General features: G+C 38.9%; 3 protein-coding genes across 9 annotated transcripts in view; 2 read left to right on the top strand and 1 right to left on the bottom strand.

The window, feature by feature from the left end:
- Positions 1-10,012, bottom strand: part of MRE11 (MRE11 homolog, double strand break repair nuclease) — a 77,904-nt gene extending 67,892 nt beyond the window's left edge. For 4 of the 6 annotated variants that reach the window (XR_001816419.2, XM_017498403.2, XM_017498405.2 and 1 more), the window contains exons 1-4: positions 9,909-10,012; positions 8,903-9,018; positions 7,130-7,262; positions 3,731-3,891 (exon numbers count right to left, since the gene is read on the bottom strand). Coding sequence is in view for 5 of the 6 variants with exons in the window: in XM_017498403.2 (XP_017353892.1) it covers positions 3,731-3,891; positions 7,130-7,262; positions 8,903-8,922 (314 nt within the window). In the remaining variant the exon portion in view is untranslated. Of the gene's footprint in view, positions 1-3,730; positions 3,892-7,129; positions 7,263-8,902; positions 9,028-9,526; positions 9,671-9,703; positions 9,769-9,908 lie in introns of those variants that run through there. The other 2 variants (XM_017498404.2, XM_037727837.1) reach the window with 2 other exon arrangements.
- Positions 9,862-15,660, top strand: ANKRD49 (ankyrin repeat domain 49). Of its 2 annotated transcripts, none has more exons than XM_017498408.2 (3): positions 9,862-10,155; positions 12,677-13,023; positions 14,122-15,660. In XM_017498408.2, the coding sequence occupies exons 2-3, from the start codon at positions 12,769-12,771 to the stop codon at positions 14,581-14,583; spliced, it is 717 nt and encodes a 238-aa protein (XP_017353897.1). In that variant the 5' UTR covers positions 9,862-10,155; positions 12,677-12,768; the 3' UTR covers positions 14,584-15,660. The 2 variants fall into 2 exon arrangements, with proteins under 2 accessions (XP_017353897.1, XP_017353898.1); XM_017498409.2 differs by having other exon boundaries at positions 10,149-10,290.
- A 1,606-nt stretch (positions 15,661-17,266) lies between these two features.
- The window catches only part of CUNH11orf97 (chromosome unknown C11orf97 homolog), a 19,873-nt gene continuing 17,803 nt past the window's right edge, over positions 17,267-19,336 (top strand). Inside the window, exon 1 of the mRNA XM_017498402.2 lies at positions 17,267-17,481. Coding sequence (XP_017353891.1) covers positions 17,346-17,481 — 136 coding nt within the window. The 5' untranslated portion in view covers positions 17,267-17,345. The remainder of the gene's footprint in view (positions 17,482-19,336) is intronic.

Below are 19,336 nucleotides of genomic sequence, written 5' to 3'. Positions count from 1 at the left end.
TACTCTAAGGATTTTTCTTATCATCTCAATCTTCCGAACTCTATAAAATTGGCACATTTCTTTCCCATGTTGTAAATGACAGAACTAAGGTAGCGTGGTTAAGTGACTAACCTAGTCTTAAAGCTACTAAATGACAGAACCAGAATTTGAACTCAGACTGTTTTATACCAGAACCCATGCTCTTAATCACTATGCTAAACTTTCTAGCAACTCAACAACAGCAGACTCTTCAACAGCAACAAAAAGGGTTTACCACTCACTGACACTCCATGAAAACACTACTGAAAACTGTACTTCAGAAAGAAGAAAACTGAAATCTAGATAAAAGAAATAAAACACAAGAAACAACAGTGAGCAAAGAAATGGGTAAACATGTACACAGGGTGGGAAAACAGTTTTTAAAACAAAAAGCAGTTTAAAAATAAGATTAAAGAAAGAAAACACTAAAGTTAAAAAATGTCCCAGTTGGGTGCAGTGGCTCACACCTATACTCCCAGCACTATGGGAAGCTGAGGTAGGAGGGTCACCTGAGGTCAGGAATTTGAGATCAGCCTGACCAAGGCAGTGAAACCCCGTCTCTACTAAAAAAAAAAAAAAAAAAAAAATTACCCAGTGTGGCGATTCACACCTGTAGTCTCAGCTACTCAGGAGGCTGAGGCAGCAGAATTGCTTAAACCTGGGAGGTGGAGGTTGGAGTGAGCCAAGATTGTGCCTCTGCACTCCAGCCTGAGCGAGAGAAAAAGACTCCTTCTCAAAAAATAAAAATAAAAATAAAAAATGTCCTGAGTTTTAGATTTGAATAGAAGGAGGGCAGAGGCACTGATCACAATTTTTAAAAACAAGGATGAAGTTAAGTATTATAGGACTCTTTTAAAACTCAACTATTATGCAGCCAAACTATCAATCAAGGAAGTTAACAGAAAGATTTTCATGTAGAAAAAAATCTCAAAACAATTTACCTCCCAATTTAAAGTCACACTTTAAAAAATAAGGAAGAAATAAATTTGGGCTCGGCATGGTGGCTCACAACTGTAATCCTAGCACTTTGAGAGGCTAAGGCACGAAGGCTGCTTGTGCCCAGGACCAGCTGGGCAACACAGTGAGACCCCATCTCTACCCAAAATAATTTCTTAAAAATTAGCAGGGCACAGTGGCTAATATGGTTTGGCTCTGTGTCCTCACCCAAATCTCCTCTTCTAGCTCCCATAATTCCTACATGTTATGGGATGGGCCTTGTGGGAGATAACTGAATCATGGGTCGGGGGGAGCTTTCAGTGCTGTTCTCATGACAGTGAGTAAGTCCCATGAAATATGATGGTTTTAAAAATGGGAGTTTCCCAGCACAACCTTTCTCTCTGCCTGCCACCATCCATGTAAGATATGACTTGCTCCTCCTTGTCTTCTACCATGATTGTGAGGCCTCCCCAGCCATGTGGAACTGTACATCCATTACACCTCTTTCTTCAGTAAATTGCCCAGTCTTGGGTATTTTCTTTATCAGCAGTGTGAAAACTGACTAATACAGTGGCACATGCCTGTAGTCCCAGCTACTTAGGAGGCTGAGATAGGAAAATAAGCTTGAACCCAGGAGGTTGAGGCTGCAGTGAGCTATGATCATGCCACTGCACTACAGCCTGCGCAAGAGAGCCAGACCCTGTCTCAAAAGCAAAAATTAAACAAACATGAGTATGTCTATTCTTATGGGTTAGTAGGTACACATATTTTTCTTCGCTCTGTCCACTGAGAGACCAGAAGCAGCAACAATACAACAGTAACAGTATTTGTTTCCAAATACCATTCTCCAAAAGGAACCAGGGCTCCCTGAAGAAATGGTTGAGTCTGAAGCTAAGAAAGATAAAGTACAAAATTAGCCTGGAACATCTTACAGTGAAAAAAATCAGAAGACAGCGTGGAAAAAGGGTGCATATCAAAAGGATACATGAGCCAATCTCAAAAAGAGTCCAATAGCTAAAGCTGGAATAATTTAAGCCACAAGTAAATTATGTTGGTATGAAATTATAACCTAAAGGAAAAAAAATGAGTTTCTACTGATGCAACAATTGAATAAATAAATATGGGAAATGAGACAAATCTTCCTTACAGAAGAATGCCAATCAATACATGTAGAAAGAATATAGGAAATAGAAAATCACAATTAGACTATCACAGTTACAACTGTTGTAGATAAGATCCACTAATGAATGCTAAAATTAATGAACAAATTTTAAGGAGAAACAGAAAAGTTGCACAGCCTCAAAATATCTCCACTAAAATATTTAATAATTACTTTGGTGGTTTTAACTTACGTCCATCAAAAATGGGAAACGTACCACCCCTCCATTTGAGTGTAGGCTGAACTCAGAGATTCAATTCTAACCAACAGCATATGGAAAGGAAAAAATAATAACTTTACAGTGGAGAAACCTGGCAGAGGCCAGCTTAACCAAGTGACCAAGGTTAACATCACCAGTGATAAATCAGGTTGATGTCATGCATCTCCTGATGTGATGCAACTGAAAGGGTCCTTCACTTGTTGAATATTCTCTCCGGAAACCTGTAATCCCAATCTAATCATAAGAAAGCAAGAGAAAAACCCAAACTGAGGGACATTCTACAAAATACCTGACCTTTTTAAAAATATCAGGGTCATGAAAGACAAGGAAAGACAGAAAACCTTACACAGGCTCAAGAAACTAAGGAAACTTTTCTACTAAATACAATGTGGGATTCTTTACATTTCAGAAAAGACATGATAAGCGGGGAGCAGTTGCCCATGCCTGTAATCCCAGCGCTTTGGGAAGCTTAAGCCGGCAGATCACTTGAGGTCTAGAGTACAAGGCCACCGTAGCCAACATGGCAAAACCCTGTCTCCACTAAAAATACAAAAATTTGCTGGGTATGGTGGTGGAGGTGGGGGGCTGTAATCTCAGCTACTAGGGAGGCTGAGGCAGGGAGAACTGCTTGAGCCTAGGAGGTGGAGGTTGCAATGAGCCAAGATCGCACCACTACACTCTAGCCTGGGCAACAGAGTGAGAATTCGTCTCAAAAAAAAAAGGAAGAAAAAAGAGAAAAGACATGATAGTATGTTTATAATATAGGAATTAACAAATATCATAAACAGTCCCAAAGGCACAAATGGGGGGGAAAAAAACCCAATAGATTTAACTACATAAAAATTAAACATTTCTGTCAACAAGAACCCATAAACAAAGTCAAAAGACAAGCCACTGATTGGGAAAAAATACATGCATCACAAAGGTTTACTAACTAGAATATATAAGTAACTTCTGCAATTCATGTAGAAAAACATACAAAAATATCTCAATTTTTAAAATAGGCAAAGGATATGAACAGAAGAGGATACCAAAATGTACAATAAAAACTTGAGAATATATTTAGTCCCATCCTTTTTTTCTTTTGTTTTTTTTTGAGATGGACTCTTGCTCTGTCACCCAGGCTGGAGTGCAATGGCACAATCTCGGCTCACTGCAACCTCTGCTTCCAGGGCTCAAATAATCCTCCCACCTCAGCCTCCTGAGTAGCCGGGTCAGTCCCACTATTAATTAGGAAAATACAAATTAATATGATGTTGTACAAAACTTTAAACAATGACATTTACTATGAAAATAGCTTATAATGAAGGCAAAATGGTTAACTGTGTGTTTATGTGTCTTATACAGAAAATACTATACATAAGTAATCATTCACTCAAGTAAACCAGTATACTTACTTACTAAAACCAAAGTTGACTGATTGATCACTGAGAATTTCAAACTGGACAGGCCGATCACCCATGCAATATTTTCTTAATAACTCGAGGCAGGTATGTAATGTTTTCCTTGAGGGCTTATTTTCATGAAAAAGATCCCCGCCTAACAAAATGAAATCCACCTGATCAACAGAAAATGGTGTTAAAATTAGTCTGTTTTACAGGTACAAATTTTGTAAACTACAGGTGAAAGAGGTAAAAAAAAAATACTCACAAAAGACACTGTTATGTACAGCAATTTAAAAATTTACATTTATTCAAAGGGATTTTCCATCTAGTAATTAATCTGACTCCAATTTAGCTGACTCAGCTATCTTCAAAAAAGCCATCTTCCGATTACTACACCAAGTCTCTGATTCAGACTACTCAAGGCGATCATATTTTTTCTATTATTCAAATAAAATTTAAACTTAGCACTTTAACAGAACATATGTAATAGATACCAAATTCAATCCAAACCATTCATTCAATTCATTCAGCCATTATTTACAGAATCAAGAGAACGAGTAAATGTAATATGCCTCTAGAAGTCCCTACATGGGGTTCTGGCGTGGTGTGGGGCGGGAAGCAGTTACGATTAAGGGATGCAGGGAAGGGAAATAGAGGAAGCAGAAGGGCAGGAAAGGGCAAAGTAGAAGTAAGTAGCTTACACTCAGGGGAGGATTCTGTTTTAGGACTCAAGAGTCAAAAAAGAAAGCACATGCAGGATTCTCCAGCAGGAAACAGATCTCCTTTGGCCACAGTTTCTTTGCCTTCAAGGAAGGAAAAATGTACCTTACAAGGATTCTTTTAAGAATCCAGCCATTCTATTACTGAAAAGTCAAAAAAGAACAGATGCTGGTGAGATTACGGAGAAAAGGGAACACTTACACACTATTGGTGGGGGTGTAAGCTGGTTCAACCATTATGAAAAGCAGTGTGACGATTCTTCTAAGAGCTAAAAATGGAACTACCATTCGACCCAGCAATTCTATCACTGGGTATAAACCCAAAGGTATATAAATCATTCTGTCATAAAGACACATGCACACATATCTTCACTGCAGTACTATTCACAATAGCAGCAACATGGAATCAACCTAAATGTCCATCAATGGTAGACTGGATAAAGAAAATGTGGTACATAGAGACCATAGAATACTATGCAGCCATTAAAAAGAACCAGATCATGCCCTTTGGAGGGACACAGATGAAGCTGGAGGCCATCATCCTTAGCAAACTAACAGAGGAATAGAACACCAAATACCACTTCTCCCATTTAGGTGGGAGCTAAATGATGAGAACACATAGACACAGAGAGGGGAACAATAGACACTGGGACCTACAAGAGGGCAGAGGCTAGGAGGAGGGAGAGGATTAGGAAAAATAACTAATGGGTACTAGAATTAGTATCTGGGTGCCAAAATAATCTGTACAACAAACCACTGTCATATGAGTTTACCTATATAACAAACCTGCACATGTACCTCTGAACCTAAAATAAAGAATCCAGCCACTGCCTCACTCAATTAACAAATTTAAAACATGTGTACTCACTGCTTTCTGATCCTTTCTAAGCATTAAGATTTAGAGTGAACAAACAAAAGATTTTTCACCCTCATGGAGTTTTCCTTCTAGTGAAGGTGACAGATAAAAAACAAGTAAACAATTCAATAAATTATTTCAGAGTGCTATTAAAAATATGCTATGAAAAAAATAAAGCAGAGTAATGTGATAAAAGAGTGCTTGCAAGCATCAGGGAAGATGTCTCCAAAAGGGTAAGACTTGAACTGAGAACTCAGAAGTTGACCCCGCCAAGAGCAAGGTGCTCCAAGCAGAAAGAACTAGATGTGCAAAGGCCTCAGAGTAGAACATGCCAGTGTGGATGTAGTAGTGTCAATCAGGCAGAGGGTAGCAGGACATAAAGTTTCATGGCAGGGGCCAAGATTGAGTTGAACCTTGTAGTTTGAATTTTATACTAGATTCAACGGAAGGACACTTGGAAAATTTTAGACAACAGAGTGCCATGATCTGATTTATTATTTTAAAAGTTCACTTTGGCTGTTATGCTGAGTAGACGCAGCAGCAAAGAATGGAAGCAGAAAGGCCGAAGGGGACCTACTGCAGTCCATGTGAAATGTGATAAAGTTTTAAACTAAGTTTACTAGTGTGAAGACAGTAGTAGAGAGGCACCATATACATTTGAGAGGAAGAACTAAGACCTAGCAGATAAACTGAAGAGAACGCTGCAGAAAAGTCAAGGTTGGAGGTGTTACTTTGCAAGTCATCATTTATGTTTATTCTCCAGCTCTCTCCTGGGCTGATATTTCAACTGCCTGCTGCAGATTTTTCCTGAATGTCCCATTGCAGTCTCCAACTCTAAATTTGTCTAAATCAGAATTTGTCAACTTCCCACACGAGGAAGTCTCTCTTCCTTATCTATTTCTATTTTTGTGTAACTATTCACCCAAACTCCACACACTTAGAGTCACTGTCATCCGTTTGCCCTCATCCCCATCCTCTACAACTAACCAAAGTACATAAATCCTCTCTTTGCAGTATCTCTTGCATTCATTTCCTCTTTTCCATCCCTAAGGTCAGCACTTCAAAAAGGTCTCAAACAGGTCTCCAATTCATGCTACTATACTCTGCTGCCAGAAGACTTTCTATTGAACTGGGTGGAAATTTCTCAATCTGATATTTGAAGCTCTCCTTATTGCAGCTCAAACCCTCACTTCTAGTCTCTCAGCATGCTTGCTAACTATGACCTGCTGGAGAGGCAAATTGACTACAGGGCCCCTAACATACCTAACACTGTCTCACCTGTGCCCTCACTCCTGCTGCACATGGATGTACATTCTCTATGCTCCCCACTGGCCAAAATCCTACCCTTCCTCCAAAGCCCAAGTTAAACATAAACTTCTTCATTAAGCTCATCTTGCTATCATATAAATGTGATCTTTTCTGCCTCTAAACTCGAAGGAAATGCTATTTAGAATTTTCTTAGGGCTCCTATCACATACAACCTTGCATCAGAAGATTGTGGATATTTGTTTTGTCTTTCACACTGATTGGCTTCTATGTCCTCTGAAAGCAAAAGCTTTGACAGTCACATTTCAAAGAGACACTGCCACAGGATCCTGCATTCAGTAAACACCCCAAAAACATCTATAAATTTTAACAGACTATTTACAAAAGTAGCTCCTACTTGAATTTAGCACACGAAGCACATAAAATCGGCATTGAGCTTTTAGTATATTGACATTTAAGCAGGCAAAGTAAGCACCTGAGCTTATAAAACAAATCTCTAATTTTAGAAGGGAAAATAACTTGTTAACTAAAAGAATATATTAGAAATTGCACAAATTAAACCACACTCACTTCATTTTCCTGAGCAAGTCTTAAAATTTCATTGAGTGTTACAAAGGTATCATTTCCTCTGACTGCGTCTTTCTCCATAAATCCAAGATGAATATCTGTTGCAACTAAGATTTTAAACGTGTTTTCATCATCACTATATTAAGAAAGAAACATTTCAATAAATTAATAATTTATTAAAAGGATATTCAAACAAATTGAAACTTAAACTTATAAAACAAATAATAACAGATATGGAATAAAATCCTTTTTTAGCCTGATAATTCATCTGAAAATCTGAAGTAGTCAACGTATCACTAACATTACAGTTTTCCTAACCGCTAGTTCAATATGTAACAAATATACATAAATCTTTACAAGGTTCTATAACTGCTTCAAAAATTTATAACCTTGTTATAACCAGTTTTACAAACTCATGTAACCCAGGCCTAACAGTCGGCTTGTTTTCTTCTTCTGTTGCACAGCAAAAACCAAACAGGTTTGAACCTATATCTAAACTTGTTATTAATCTGACTTTGTACTCTTCTAGAAAAATCAAAGTTAATTTAAAAAGCCTTCCTCTAAGTTTTTAAGTCAATTTTATACTAATATTCTAGTAACCTACATTCAGGCCCCTGAAGTCACCTGCTTGACTCTACTCTCTATACAGGGTTAGATTTCATTAATAAAATTGGCCAAGTAACAAAACAAGAGTTGTTTCAATTTGAATTTGGCAAGATTCAAAGATACTTAAATGTGAAGTAGCAATGCAATAGTTATTAATACTCGCTTACACTAAATTTAACTTTAATTATATAAAATACTTTTATTTCTATGATCTTATCTCAACCCCCCCAGAGTCAGGCATTAGTATCTCTGACAAATGAGAAGGCTAAACCCAGATAAATTAACTGCTTTATTACACAATTAGGAACAGAAACAAGGCTAAAACCCATGATGAAAACTCAGGCTATTTTCAATAAACCACAATGAATTTTCTAAAAATTTCCGTATATATCTCCAAAATTCAAATCTTTACAAACAAAAGATATTTCCAGAAGCAATTTCTCTTCAAAAACTTCAAAAATGATATGCACACAGTTCTGACTGCTATATCCAAGAACGTAGGTCAGAATACTTTTCAACTCACAATACTACATGTTTCTGTAGCAATTTATAAAGTATTTTCACATGAATTCTCTCATTTAAGCCTCAAAATTAATCTGAGAAAGTATAGTTATTCCAATTATACAAATGGCGAAACTGAGGCAAGGCTCAGAGAATTGTTGACTTGCCCCAAGGTCACACGGCTAGTAGCATCCAAAGACTTGAAACCAGGGTGAAAGACTCCAAGTCTAAAGTCTTTCCCACTTAACTTTTACAGTCCTTTTATTTATTCCCATTTTGCTCGAATTCATTTCGAGCTTATTTAATAGTAGAGGAATTTACTCTAAAAATCTTAAACAGAAACTGCGTTGACTAATAAGAATTTGTCAGGAAAATTCAAGAATATTTATAACTTCAATAATTTACGACAAAGCCTAAGGACATAAACTTAATACTATAGCAATATGTATCAGATTACGGCAAGACTCAATCTATAGCTGTATATTAGCTTCCAGTTAAGAAACAGATAAAAATTTAAAACATTCCAAACATCCTTTTTGATGACTAATATTTCTGTTCACAAGCATGTTCCTTATTTACTGCTTATTAAATAAGTGTTCTTTTACTGTGATCACAGTTGAAGCTTTAGAAACCCAAAATAACAAGGGATACCAGAAGTCAGGTGCTTACAGTGCGTCTGCATGGCTCATTTTTATGGTCAGTCAAGCGCCTCTGGGACCAGGTTCTTCTCCAAAAACCCCTGGGTCCGGTACTCAAATGTAAGAAAATGCACTCGATTCCAAATCCTAGAAATTCTAAAAACAAAATTACATCATAAAACACATTTTTTAAAAAGCCTGCACATATTTAACCAACATGATTTACACTGCATAAGGTACAGACGTCTTAAATAAGCAGACTGACAAATCTAGAAGTCTCATTTTCATGTAAACACCCACTATACTTTTATTTTTTAATGAGCTAAGCACAGAAAATAACACATGTCCATGCCATTCTAGTTTCATCAGGATGATTAAACTCCTATTTTCCTTTACTGTGGTCTTACGGGAAATTAATATATGTTAAATAAATGAGCAAAAAGAGTGTCACAGTTCTGGTTCAACACAAAAACAACTCTAGATGTGCAGACATTTTTAAGTTGCACGCATATGTTACTCTGGAGAACGGAGGCAATCCTGTATTTCCTCCTCAAACACTCGATTTTTTTTTTTTAAGAATCTGGCTTGTTTGGAAAAGGGAAGGGCCCCGCGTTTAAAGCGAATGTAAATAAACACTTGGTCTGCAGAGGAGCACCTTTAGGCACCAGTAGGATGACTGAAAAAAGCTAAATTTGGGGAGGAGCGGCTGCCACCGTGAGACAACCCCCACCAGGTCTGGAGCTCCAAATTCCGCCAGGATTCCAAGCCTCAACACGCCCCTACCGCGGGGCGCCTCGAAATTAGAACGCAGAGGACCCGCCAGGACCCCTACCTGGCCCACTCGGCCCAGTCTTCCTGAGGTTCCAATGAACTCTGGGCTTCCGCCTGGGAACCTGCAGAAACAGGAGGCGGATACAATTTCTAAATTATTCCACTCCTGGACTCTTCAAAGCCCCACCATCGGGACCCGAAGCAGTCTACTTTCCGGAAAGAAACGGCGGGATCCGTGAGACGAAAACAGCACTTTCCGAACTTGCCTCTGAGAACCCGCAGGGCCATAAACCTGAATTCGGCGGGAGAGAACGGCATCCGTTTCTCTCGCGACACTTCAAGGACAACGTAGACGCTTCAAGTCCAGTTTGGTTCTCATTGGCTGCTGCACGCCGTGAGGGGGCGGGGAAAGTAGCGGAGAGGACCCGCCTCACGCAGGAGCCAACCCTGAGCAGCCGAGGAAACGAACCCGGAAGTGAGATGCTCCACGGCGGCGATTTTCCCTTCTGTCAGGTGGGTAGTTATTCCCTGTCCCGGACCTCGCTTCCTGGTGGACTCGCGCTATCTAAGAACTCCTGAGCCCATTGGGGTGGGTAGCCTGTGGACACAGGCCGAGCCCTGCAGGTCGGGCCGCGTCGTGGTCCCCAGGTAGGACTGAAGCCGCTTCTCCGCTTTTGGCTGTTTGGAAGGCCGCAGCCGGTGCTCGTGGGCCTGTGAGCTATCGGCCCGTAGCAGAGTGCCGGAGCTGGATGCCCTCTCCCTCCCTCCCACTCTCCAGAACTTCTACCGGTGTCACCCCTGGGTCCTTGAGTTCAGCACATCTGTATTGCTTTGTGCTGAGAGGAGTAAGATGTATAGTGCAGTGAAAAATAATGTGGAACTTTTGAATTAGAATGTCTGCCCTTTCAGTTCCATTGAATGGTCCTTGATCTAGGGCAAGTTGTTTTAATCTATCTGAACCTCAGTGCCTTCACCTGCAAGGTTTATAGCTGCGCCTATCACTGAGTTGTTTGTAAGGAGTTGACACAGTTCGGTTGTCTCTCAAAATAGGATGTTCCCTTTAAGTTAGGAAACATACCCTGATATTCCTGATATCATCATCAAGTAAGGATGCTAATCAGTTTTGATTTTTAACTGTGAATCGGGTAGATGCGCCTAGGTTTGGTTTAAACTAAATATGCCAGTGAATTTTTTATATAATTTATTATACATGGATCTGTAAACTCAAAACTTATATAAAGGGAGTTTTTATTAAAAGGAAAGGCACGTTGGGGGAAAGGGTAAGATCTGTGGTATGAGGTTACTATATTTGATATAATTACAAGTGAACTTTACATTATTTATTAGCATCTGTTAAGTGTTTAATGAATTGATGTATAGTCATTTTTGTGTTGCAAGGTTCAGGAATTAGTTTAAGAAGGAAAAAGTGGAAGCTCCAGGAGAATTAATAAAACACAAAGCAATTCTGATTGGGTGTCTCTGAATGGGACTGAAAAGTGGGATCGGCCTTAGGAACACTTTAGTAAAATTCTTACATTTTACAATAAAGTAACAGGTCCAGAAAAGTTACTGGACATGAGTAATAAATTTAAACTTGAGTTTAGTGCTGTTGCCACTAGTAATAAAATTCAGTACATTAGGATTGTACACTGTTAAACTTGTGAGATTAGGTACAAAGAAATCAGCAACTTGGGGTTATGCCTAACTCCGGAACTTCTCAGAATCCATTCCAGGCAAAATCAAGTGCCAAGACTTTAATTAAATTTAATGCCAGATGTATTTCTTAATGCTTTCTATAGACAAGTGGTAGTTAAATATAATTTACTGTGGTCCTTATCTTTAAGCTTATAATATTTAAGAGGCTAAAACAAGAACAAAGTTAGTGGTGAAATACAACAAAATGTAGCACCAAAAAAAGTAGAAAGCGGAGAGATCTAAATGGGAAGATCAAGAAAGAATGAAAGAGACAACATCTGAGAAGAACCTTGAAAGACTGATAAGATTATAACACATATAGTTCAGAGGCTAAGAATTGGTATGTTTAAATTCTCTATTGATTTTTCTCCTTTTCTTTAATTGATTAAGGTTTATATGCTGTGTAACTCTTTAAGCGGATACTGGTTTATAAATTAATGTGGCAGCTTGGCAGAATAAACATCAGTTCCTTCAGGAAGCCTTCTTTAATCCCTTAGGACTAGGGGAATTATGAACCTCCTGTATTCTCATGGTTTCTAGACATGGTTCTGTTGTACTTATCATGTTGTCTTTGCCAGACACCTGGTACCTTTGCCAGTCACCTACACTAGAGTAAGCTTCCTGAGGTGAAGACATGGGTCTTGCTCATTACTGAATCCCAGTACCCAGAAATTGGCACATACAAGACATTCTATTCATATGAGTTGTATGAAGGAAAGAATGACAGCCAAAATTCAGTTGAAAACAAGGAGCCAACTAAGAACTATAGTTGCCTATCAATGAATAGGACTACTTTTTAAAGCAGTGAAGTTTCCTAGGCCTGAAATTATCAAAGTTGAAATAGGATAATTAGTCTAGATGTTGTGATAAAGATATAAACACTGATCAGAGACTGGGACAGATGTCCTTTTGGGGGCTATTCCGTCTTCAAGAATCCCTGATTCTTCGAAGTAGATTTTTAGGAATTAGTTTTTATGTCTGCTCTATATTATCTGTGTGTCTAGTTTATAAAAATCTTGAATACACCTGTCTTCATTGTATTATGCTTCAAAACCTTCAAGCATTCATCACTCTTACCATAATACCCTCATACCTAAAGATTAAAAATGTTATAGTAATATAGTTGACTTAGAAGAAAACAACAAAAGAAGCATTAGACCATTAAAGAGCACAGATAACTGAAATCTGCCAGCACCAATATTCAGTGTATGTAAGGGATATCGTGAGGAAAACAAGAGTTTAGACAGAGTTTAATTGTGTATCTTTGCAAGATTTATCTATGCAATTGATAAAGCTTGAATTATTGTTTTACTAATAACTTTTGTATTTGTATTTTCAGATCTTGATGAATAAAGCAGTCGTAATTCATCTCTAGAAAGATTGTTTTTACCCTGGCAATTGAAATGCTTTTTATTTAGAATAATAGTAAAAATGGAAAAAGAAAAAGGAAATGATGGACTACTAGACCAAGAGAATTCCTTGGATTTTTCTGAACACTTTAACCAACTTGAATTGTTGGAAACACATGGACACCTTATTCCTACTGGGACTCAAAGTCTCTGGGTAGGCAATTCTGATGAAGACGAGGAGCAAGATGAAAAAGATGAAGAGTGGTATCGATTGCAAGAAAAAAAAATGGAAAAAGACCCAAGCAAATTGCTTCTTTGGGCTGCTGAAAAAAACCGGGTAAAAAAAAAAAAAAAAAAAAAAGGGAAGTTTAACAGTAGGAAAAGCACTGGGTTCAGTCCAGAAGACTCCCTTACCATTGTGGCCATCGTACCTATCTCTCAATTATGAGGGTCAAATGAGACAATGTACATGAAAGCACATATTAAGCTGCAAAATATCATGCTAGGTATTATTTGGGGGGTTATGGATAATTATCCATAAAGATAACAAGAAATCATCTATATTTTCAAATCATTTATATAAAGTCATTAGGATCATTTAGGAAAGAGAGGATGGAAATTAACATTTATTAAATACCAACTACACCAGGTACATTTTTACATTATTTAATCTTCATATATCCCTAGGAATAATAGTCTTCTCTTTTATAGAGTAAGAAATTGAGATTCAGGGATATTAATTTCCCAGGATCATCAAAGTGGAATGAACCCTACTTCGCCACTTCCACTTCATTTTACAAAGTTTCCCCATTGCCTGTGTTAGTAAACTAATAACTAAAAGGGTCTTGCATTTTAAATAGCTTTTTAACCCAAGAGCATGCCACATTTAACCAAAGACCCATATAAGAAACTAAAAATTACAACCGGAAAGGGTGTTTCTAAGATTGTATTTAGAAGGAATTGAGCTCTTGAATCCCTAGAATTCCTTATTAATACTTTATTCTTCTGTTAAAAGTTTTATTTTTAAACGTTTCATACAGTGTGTATATTGATGTGATAATCCTACTATGGAAAAATAAAGCAGCTATGTTTTCTTCACAGATAACATATAAAATATTAAATAGAACTAAAGCCTATGTTATTCATTGGACTAAAGCTTTTATGCAGTAAACCTTAGTTGGACCAGGAGTAAATATATGGTTTGGTATTCAGAGAATCTCATTCTTAGAAGCAACAAAGTGTAGTTAACACTAACTTGTCCCTTCTTAAATCAGTAGTCCTCTCTTCTCAAAAAAGAGATCTTAAATCATTTTCATTTTAAAGTCATCAACGAACAAAGATGTTTTTATTCAATTTAATTAAATCTAACCCCACATGGCAACTTTATTTGTTGTTTTGGTTTGAGTTGAGTTGAAAGATTTTTTTTTCTTCTCAGCTTTCTACAGTGCGGAGACTACTTTCTGAAAAGGCCACTCACGTGAACACTAGGGATGAAGATGAGTATACGCCTCTTCATCGCGCAGCCTACAGTGGACACTTAGATATTGTCCGGGAGCTCATTGCTCAGGGGGCAGATGTTCATGCAGTGACTGTGGATGGCTGGACGCCGCTGCACAGTGCTTGTAAGTGGAATAATACCAGAGTGGCTTCTTTCTTACTGCAGCATGATGCAGATATCAATGCCCAAACAAAAGGCCTCTTGACCCCCTTGCATCTTGCTGCTGGGAACAGAGACAGCAAGGATACCCTAGAACTCCTCCTGATGAACCGTTACGTCAAACCAGGGCTGAAAAACAACTTGGAAGAAACTGCATTTGATATTGCCAGGAGGACAAGTCTCTATCACTACCTCTTTGAAATTGTGGAAGGCTGTACAAATTCTTCACCTCAGTCTTAACAGTTACAGTAATTTTCTTAAGTTTCTAAGTGCCAGTGCCTCCTTTGTGTGAGATGTAAAGTATTCCCATAATCAAAGTTGATGTCAAACATCTTACTAAAAAAATTCTGTCGTATTCATTATAATGTTCTACCAAGCGGATTGCCTGACTTTGATGTCAAATGTGTTTGAAAGTTGTTTGCATATATCTTTAATGATTTCTGTGGAGTTTGTCATTTTTATCAGAAATAATTTTAATGTGTGTATACTTCAAAACTTGACACGGGTTGTATAGAAACTAATATTTTTGGTGCTGATCCAAGAGAAATGTATTTTTAAATATCCCACATCCTAGATCTTTGTTGAGTAATTAGCAATATACAATTAGTAATTGTATATTGACATATATTTTTATAAGGTGAGGTAACTCAGAACCTCATTTAAAAGTCTAAAATATTCTGATATAATTCATCTGTCTTCTCTACCTTACCATAGCCAGTTGCTTTCATTTTAAACCAGAGCAAGTAAGATATTAGTAACTTGAATCTTCATAAGTTAAAGAAAAAAACAGCAAAAACCTAGATCCTTGTCTTTTAGAACACAGACCATTTTCAGGAAAGCATTTAGCTAGGTGTTTAATTCATGAATATTGTATACTGCCTCCCCTGCCACAATTTACACAATCCCTTGGATAGTCCTACCTCACCCTGGTCAACCTAATGATCGTTATGCTAATGGCGAATCACTATGACCTTGTAGACATGCACACAACTATACCTTTGTCCAAGAGATCATAATATATCTGCTATCCAACTGGTTTTACCTGCCTAATCCTACTGAGTTGGGCACTGCTCTCATAATCTCTCAAGTTCACAGGAAATGTTGATTTTCTAAGGTCCTCATTTTTACAAACTATACAAGGGCAAACTAATGGGAAAATGAATTCTGAGAGTAAGGGGATGATTATTATATTGAGGCTAAAACCACAAAGTGGCTCAGGCTTTTAAAAAACAAACAAACAAAAAAACCACTGTGGATAATGACAAACAGCATAAGTAAAAATATTTGCAAAAAATAAAGTACAAGTTTTGAACAACACAAAAGGCATGAATTCATTTTTTTACCTGTGTATGTCTTTCTTGGGTCCAGAACATTATTTATCCAGCACGCGTTTAGCTATTTAATATCTACTGTCAGTCTCTACAGCAGCAATTTCCCATTGACTACCTAGCCCCTCTATGATGGTTGCCAAAGTTTTATCTTCTCAACATCAGAACACTCTGGGAGAAGGGAATTACACCAATTGCTCTTTAAGTTAAATTTTTTAAATGTCCACCAAGACTTATCTCTTTCAATCCATTCTATGTAACCCAATCACCCTAGACTAAATAATAATGTTATTTAATCAAACATTAAATATTTATTTTTGGTTAGAACATAGTAGATTATATCAGAAAAGTCACAGATAATATATGAACTGAATCATTGTGACAACAGGATATTGAGAGTGAGTACTTTATGTTGTGATTTCTACCTAGGGAGATACCTTGTGGCAGAAAGAGATTACTTTCTGTTTGAAACCGCCTAAGTTAGTGACACCAAATGACAGGTACAGCTGATAGCTAGTGATAATAGAATAAGACCTTATCTATCCAAGCAGATTGCTGAAAGAGGCTTCTTTCTCACTTGAGAATGGACTGCACCCATAATTCCAAAACTTTCTGTTTAAGTGTGGACCAAGGAAGTCTTGTTTCTGATAAGAACCTAAGATGTATCAACTCACTTGTTTTCAGGCCTCAACACTCACTGATGCTAGAGAGCAAACTCTACAGATAAGAGAAATCCCACCCCCTAAGGGCAGAATTTGTATTGTCTGCTTCCTTTATACTTTCCAGAGCATTTTGCTACTGAAAGCAGTCACTAATTGTGCTTTGAAAGGATTACTTCTACCTTCCAGTTTAAGCAGGCTAAATAGCTCAGTTTGCAAACAGAATATTCTCTGATCTTGGAAAGTTTAGACTTTATTTTTAAAAAACAGTTTTTCATAACGAAGGGTTTAATTTTGAATAACATATGCTTGAGGAAGAGGTAATTTCTGTCATTGTTCAAAGTTCATATTATAATTCTCAGGCCTAAAGTAGAACTAGTTGACTTTGCTGTTATGAATCTTAAATAGGCTTTTCCAGGGAGCCTTCTAGCTACAACGTACCACAGTGGTGGGAGTTAGAGTCTTTATACTACAATATTAAGACATTTTATTATTTGACATCTATTACGTTATCTATCACAGAGACTATTCTGAGATTTATGTCCCATACCAAAATGAAATCTCTGGATCAACTCTTGATTCCTGATCAACACATATACCATCTTCACCCTACCTGCAATGGCTCTAGGAATTTATGCAACAGCCTACAAAATAGGATCACCAAATCATTGATTTTGTCTTTGCTATAATCATTTTATCATAAGATGCTCAGTCCATCTGTGGGATTACTAGATGACCATTCAACTTGTCCAATATGAAATACTTTCTCTAAAGGGAATTTAAGGTCTATACTTATTAATTTCAGAAGACAGTAAACCAAGAAGGATTAAGTGTAGCTGACTGATTAAGTGTAGCGCCTTCTGTGGCGCGCGGGACACCTGGGGCCTCCGAAGGGCGGCTGGGGGCGGGAAGGATCCGCAGTCACTATGGCAACCCGAGACGCCTCGTGTGCCCGCGGCCAGGGACGGAGCTGAGAAGGAAAGCGGGCCCGAAGCTCTCAGAAGACCCCTGCGGCATGGCGGGCGAGGAGGCGGTGGTGGTGACCGCAGTGGAGGCGGGTCACGACGAGGAGCAGCCACAGCCGCCGGCAGGGCTGGGGTGCCGGGCGCACAGGGAACCCGGGCGGGGCCCCCTGGAGCACGGCCAGCAAAGTGAGTTCGGCTTCCTCTGCGGACTACGGGGGAGGAGGGGTGCGGAGAACGAGGGACCGGACAGCTGGGGGAAACCGCAGTGGCACTGGCTGAGAAGGTTTGGGGCGCGGGAGGTGGAGCTGCTGTTTTTGGCAGAGCCAGAGGTGATAGCACTGTGGCAGAAAGCATCGGTTCATCTTTCCAAGCCCTCCTTCCCCATAACCTGCCTGAACCCAGGGTCTAAGCATCAGCTCCAAGTTAGTCGGTAGTGGCATTATTCTGAAAGAAATTAAAACACACACACACACACACACACACACACACACACACACACACAGATGTATACCATTTTATACACACATTTGTATATGTTTGTATATACACCCTTAGAAACACACTGCTCATTTTGACAGTTATTTCATTTTATAGATCAGGAAATTGTGATCTAGACCAGAGGAAGGGAAGTGACTTGCCAGTCAGTCAGTGCCGGAGAAATACTTAAATCACTTTTAACTTCCATTTCTTGGACTCTCAGTCTACAATTACCCAATCCTTTTAACTCTCATAATTATGGGCCACATTTTAACGCACTGTTCTTTCCTCTCTATCCTGCCAAACACACAGTATTCAAACAGGTAAAGACATTTCTGGTCCACAGCCACAATGGAAGTGGTTGTAATTTGAGTCCTAGTCCGGCTGCCACTCACCCATATTGTTTCATGAATTAACAGTTATTTCACAGCATCTTGCACCCACAGGTCTTCAGCAGGTGCCAAGGAACGATGGTGAGAATAACAGGCCAGAGGAACAGAGTAGCTTCCAGCCCTCCTACAACACCTCCTTGATTGCCTCTCTGGAGAGCAGACTGGGGCTCTCCAGGGTTCCTCTGCACTGGCAGGCCCCAGGAGGGAGGGTTGGGCTAAAGTACCTCTGCACTTGTGCTTGGTGGACCACACACTCTCCTCCCCAGAGACCTCATCAAGGAGTTACAGAACCACTGCCTTCTTGGTGAAAGGGGCCTCTTCCCTGAGCATCAGCCCCGGTATGACTATGAACTGTCATTCCTTTTGTTATTATTATCAGCAGCATTCAGAGGCCTTGCTTAGAGCATCTAAATTCAGTATATTTGGGTAATGGAGATTCTTTACTCCTACTTAAAATTATTATTATTATTATACACCTGTGTTGCCCAGGCTGGAGTGCAGTGGCATGGTCTGGGCTCACTGAAACTCCACCTCCTGGGTTCAAGCGATTCTCGTGCATCAGCCTCCCGAGTAGCTGAGATTACAGGCACACACCATCATGCCTGGCTAATCTTTTCGAATTTTTAGTAGAGACAGTATTTTGCCATGTTGGCCAGACGGGTCTTGAACTCCTAGCCTCAGGTGATCCTCCTGCCTCAGCCTTCCAAAGTTCTGGGATTACAGGCATGGCCCACCACACCTGGCCTCCTACTTAAAATTCAATCAGGAAACTTCCCCATTAAAGATGCTAGTATCTAAGTTTCTTTAGTCCTGTGGCTTTTGGAATAAAAGGTGGGATTAACATTCACTCATCAATTTAACATATATTAGTCTTTACTACATGCTAGGCATTGGACAAGTTGCAGGGAAAGGACTAATGACTTAAGGCAGGTGTCCAAACTTTGACAAGCTCACAAAGTTGGGAAAGGAAAATGAAAGAGTTTCTGCCTCATCCTCCCTCAGAACCTCCTTTTAGACCTCAGCCTAAGTAGAGACAGGCTGTTCACACAAACACAATATATTCATTCAATTTTCAAATGTCTCTAATTATTGGAAAAGCCTTCACTCTCTCTACAGCTTCTACTCCCTAATCACAGACCTGCTCTCAAACACAAAGTGTGGTCCTTTCGCAT

Source organism: Cebus imitator, unplaced genomic scaffold, assembly GCF_001604975.1.
Source record: "Cebus imitator isolate Cc_AM_T3 unplaced genomic scaffold, Cebus_imitator-1.0 Scaffold241, whole genome shotgun sequence".
Lineage (NCBI taxonomy): Eukaryota > Metazoa > Chordata > Mammalia > Primates > Cebidae > Cebus > Cebus imitator.
The sequence above is the reverse complement of the archived record's forward strand: the minus strand, read 5'-3'. Positions and strand labels throughout refer to the sequence as shown.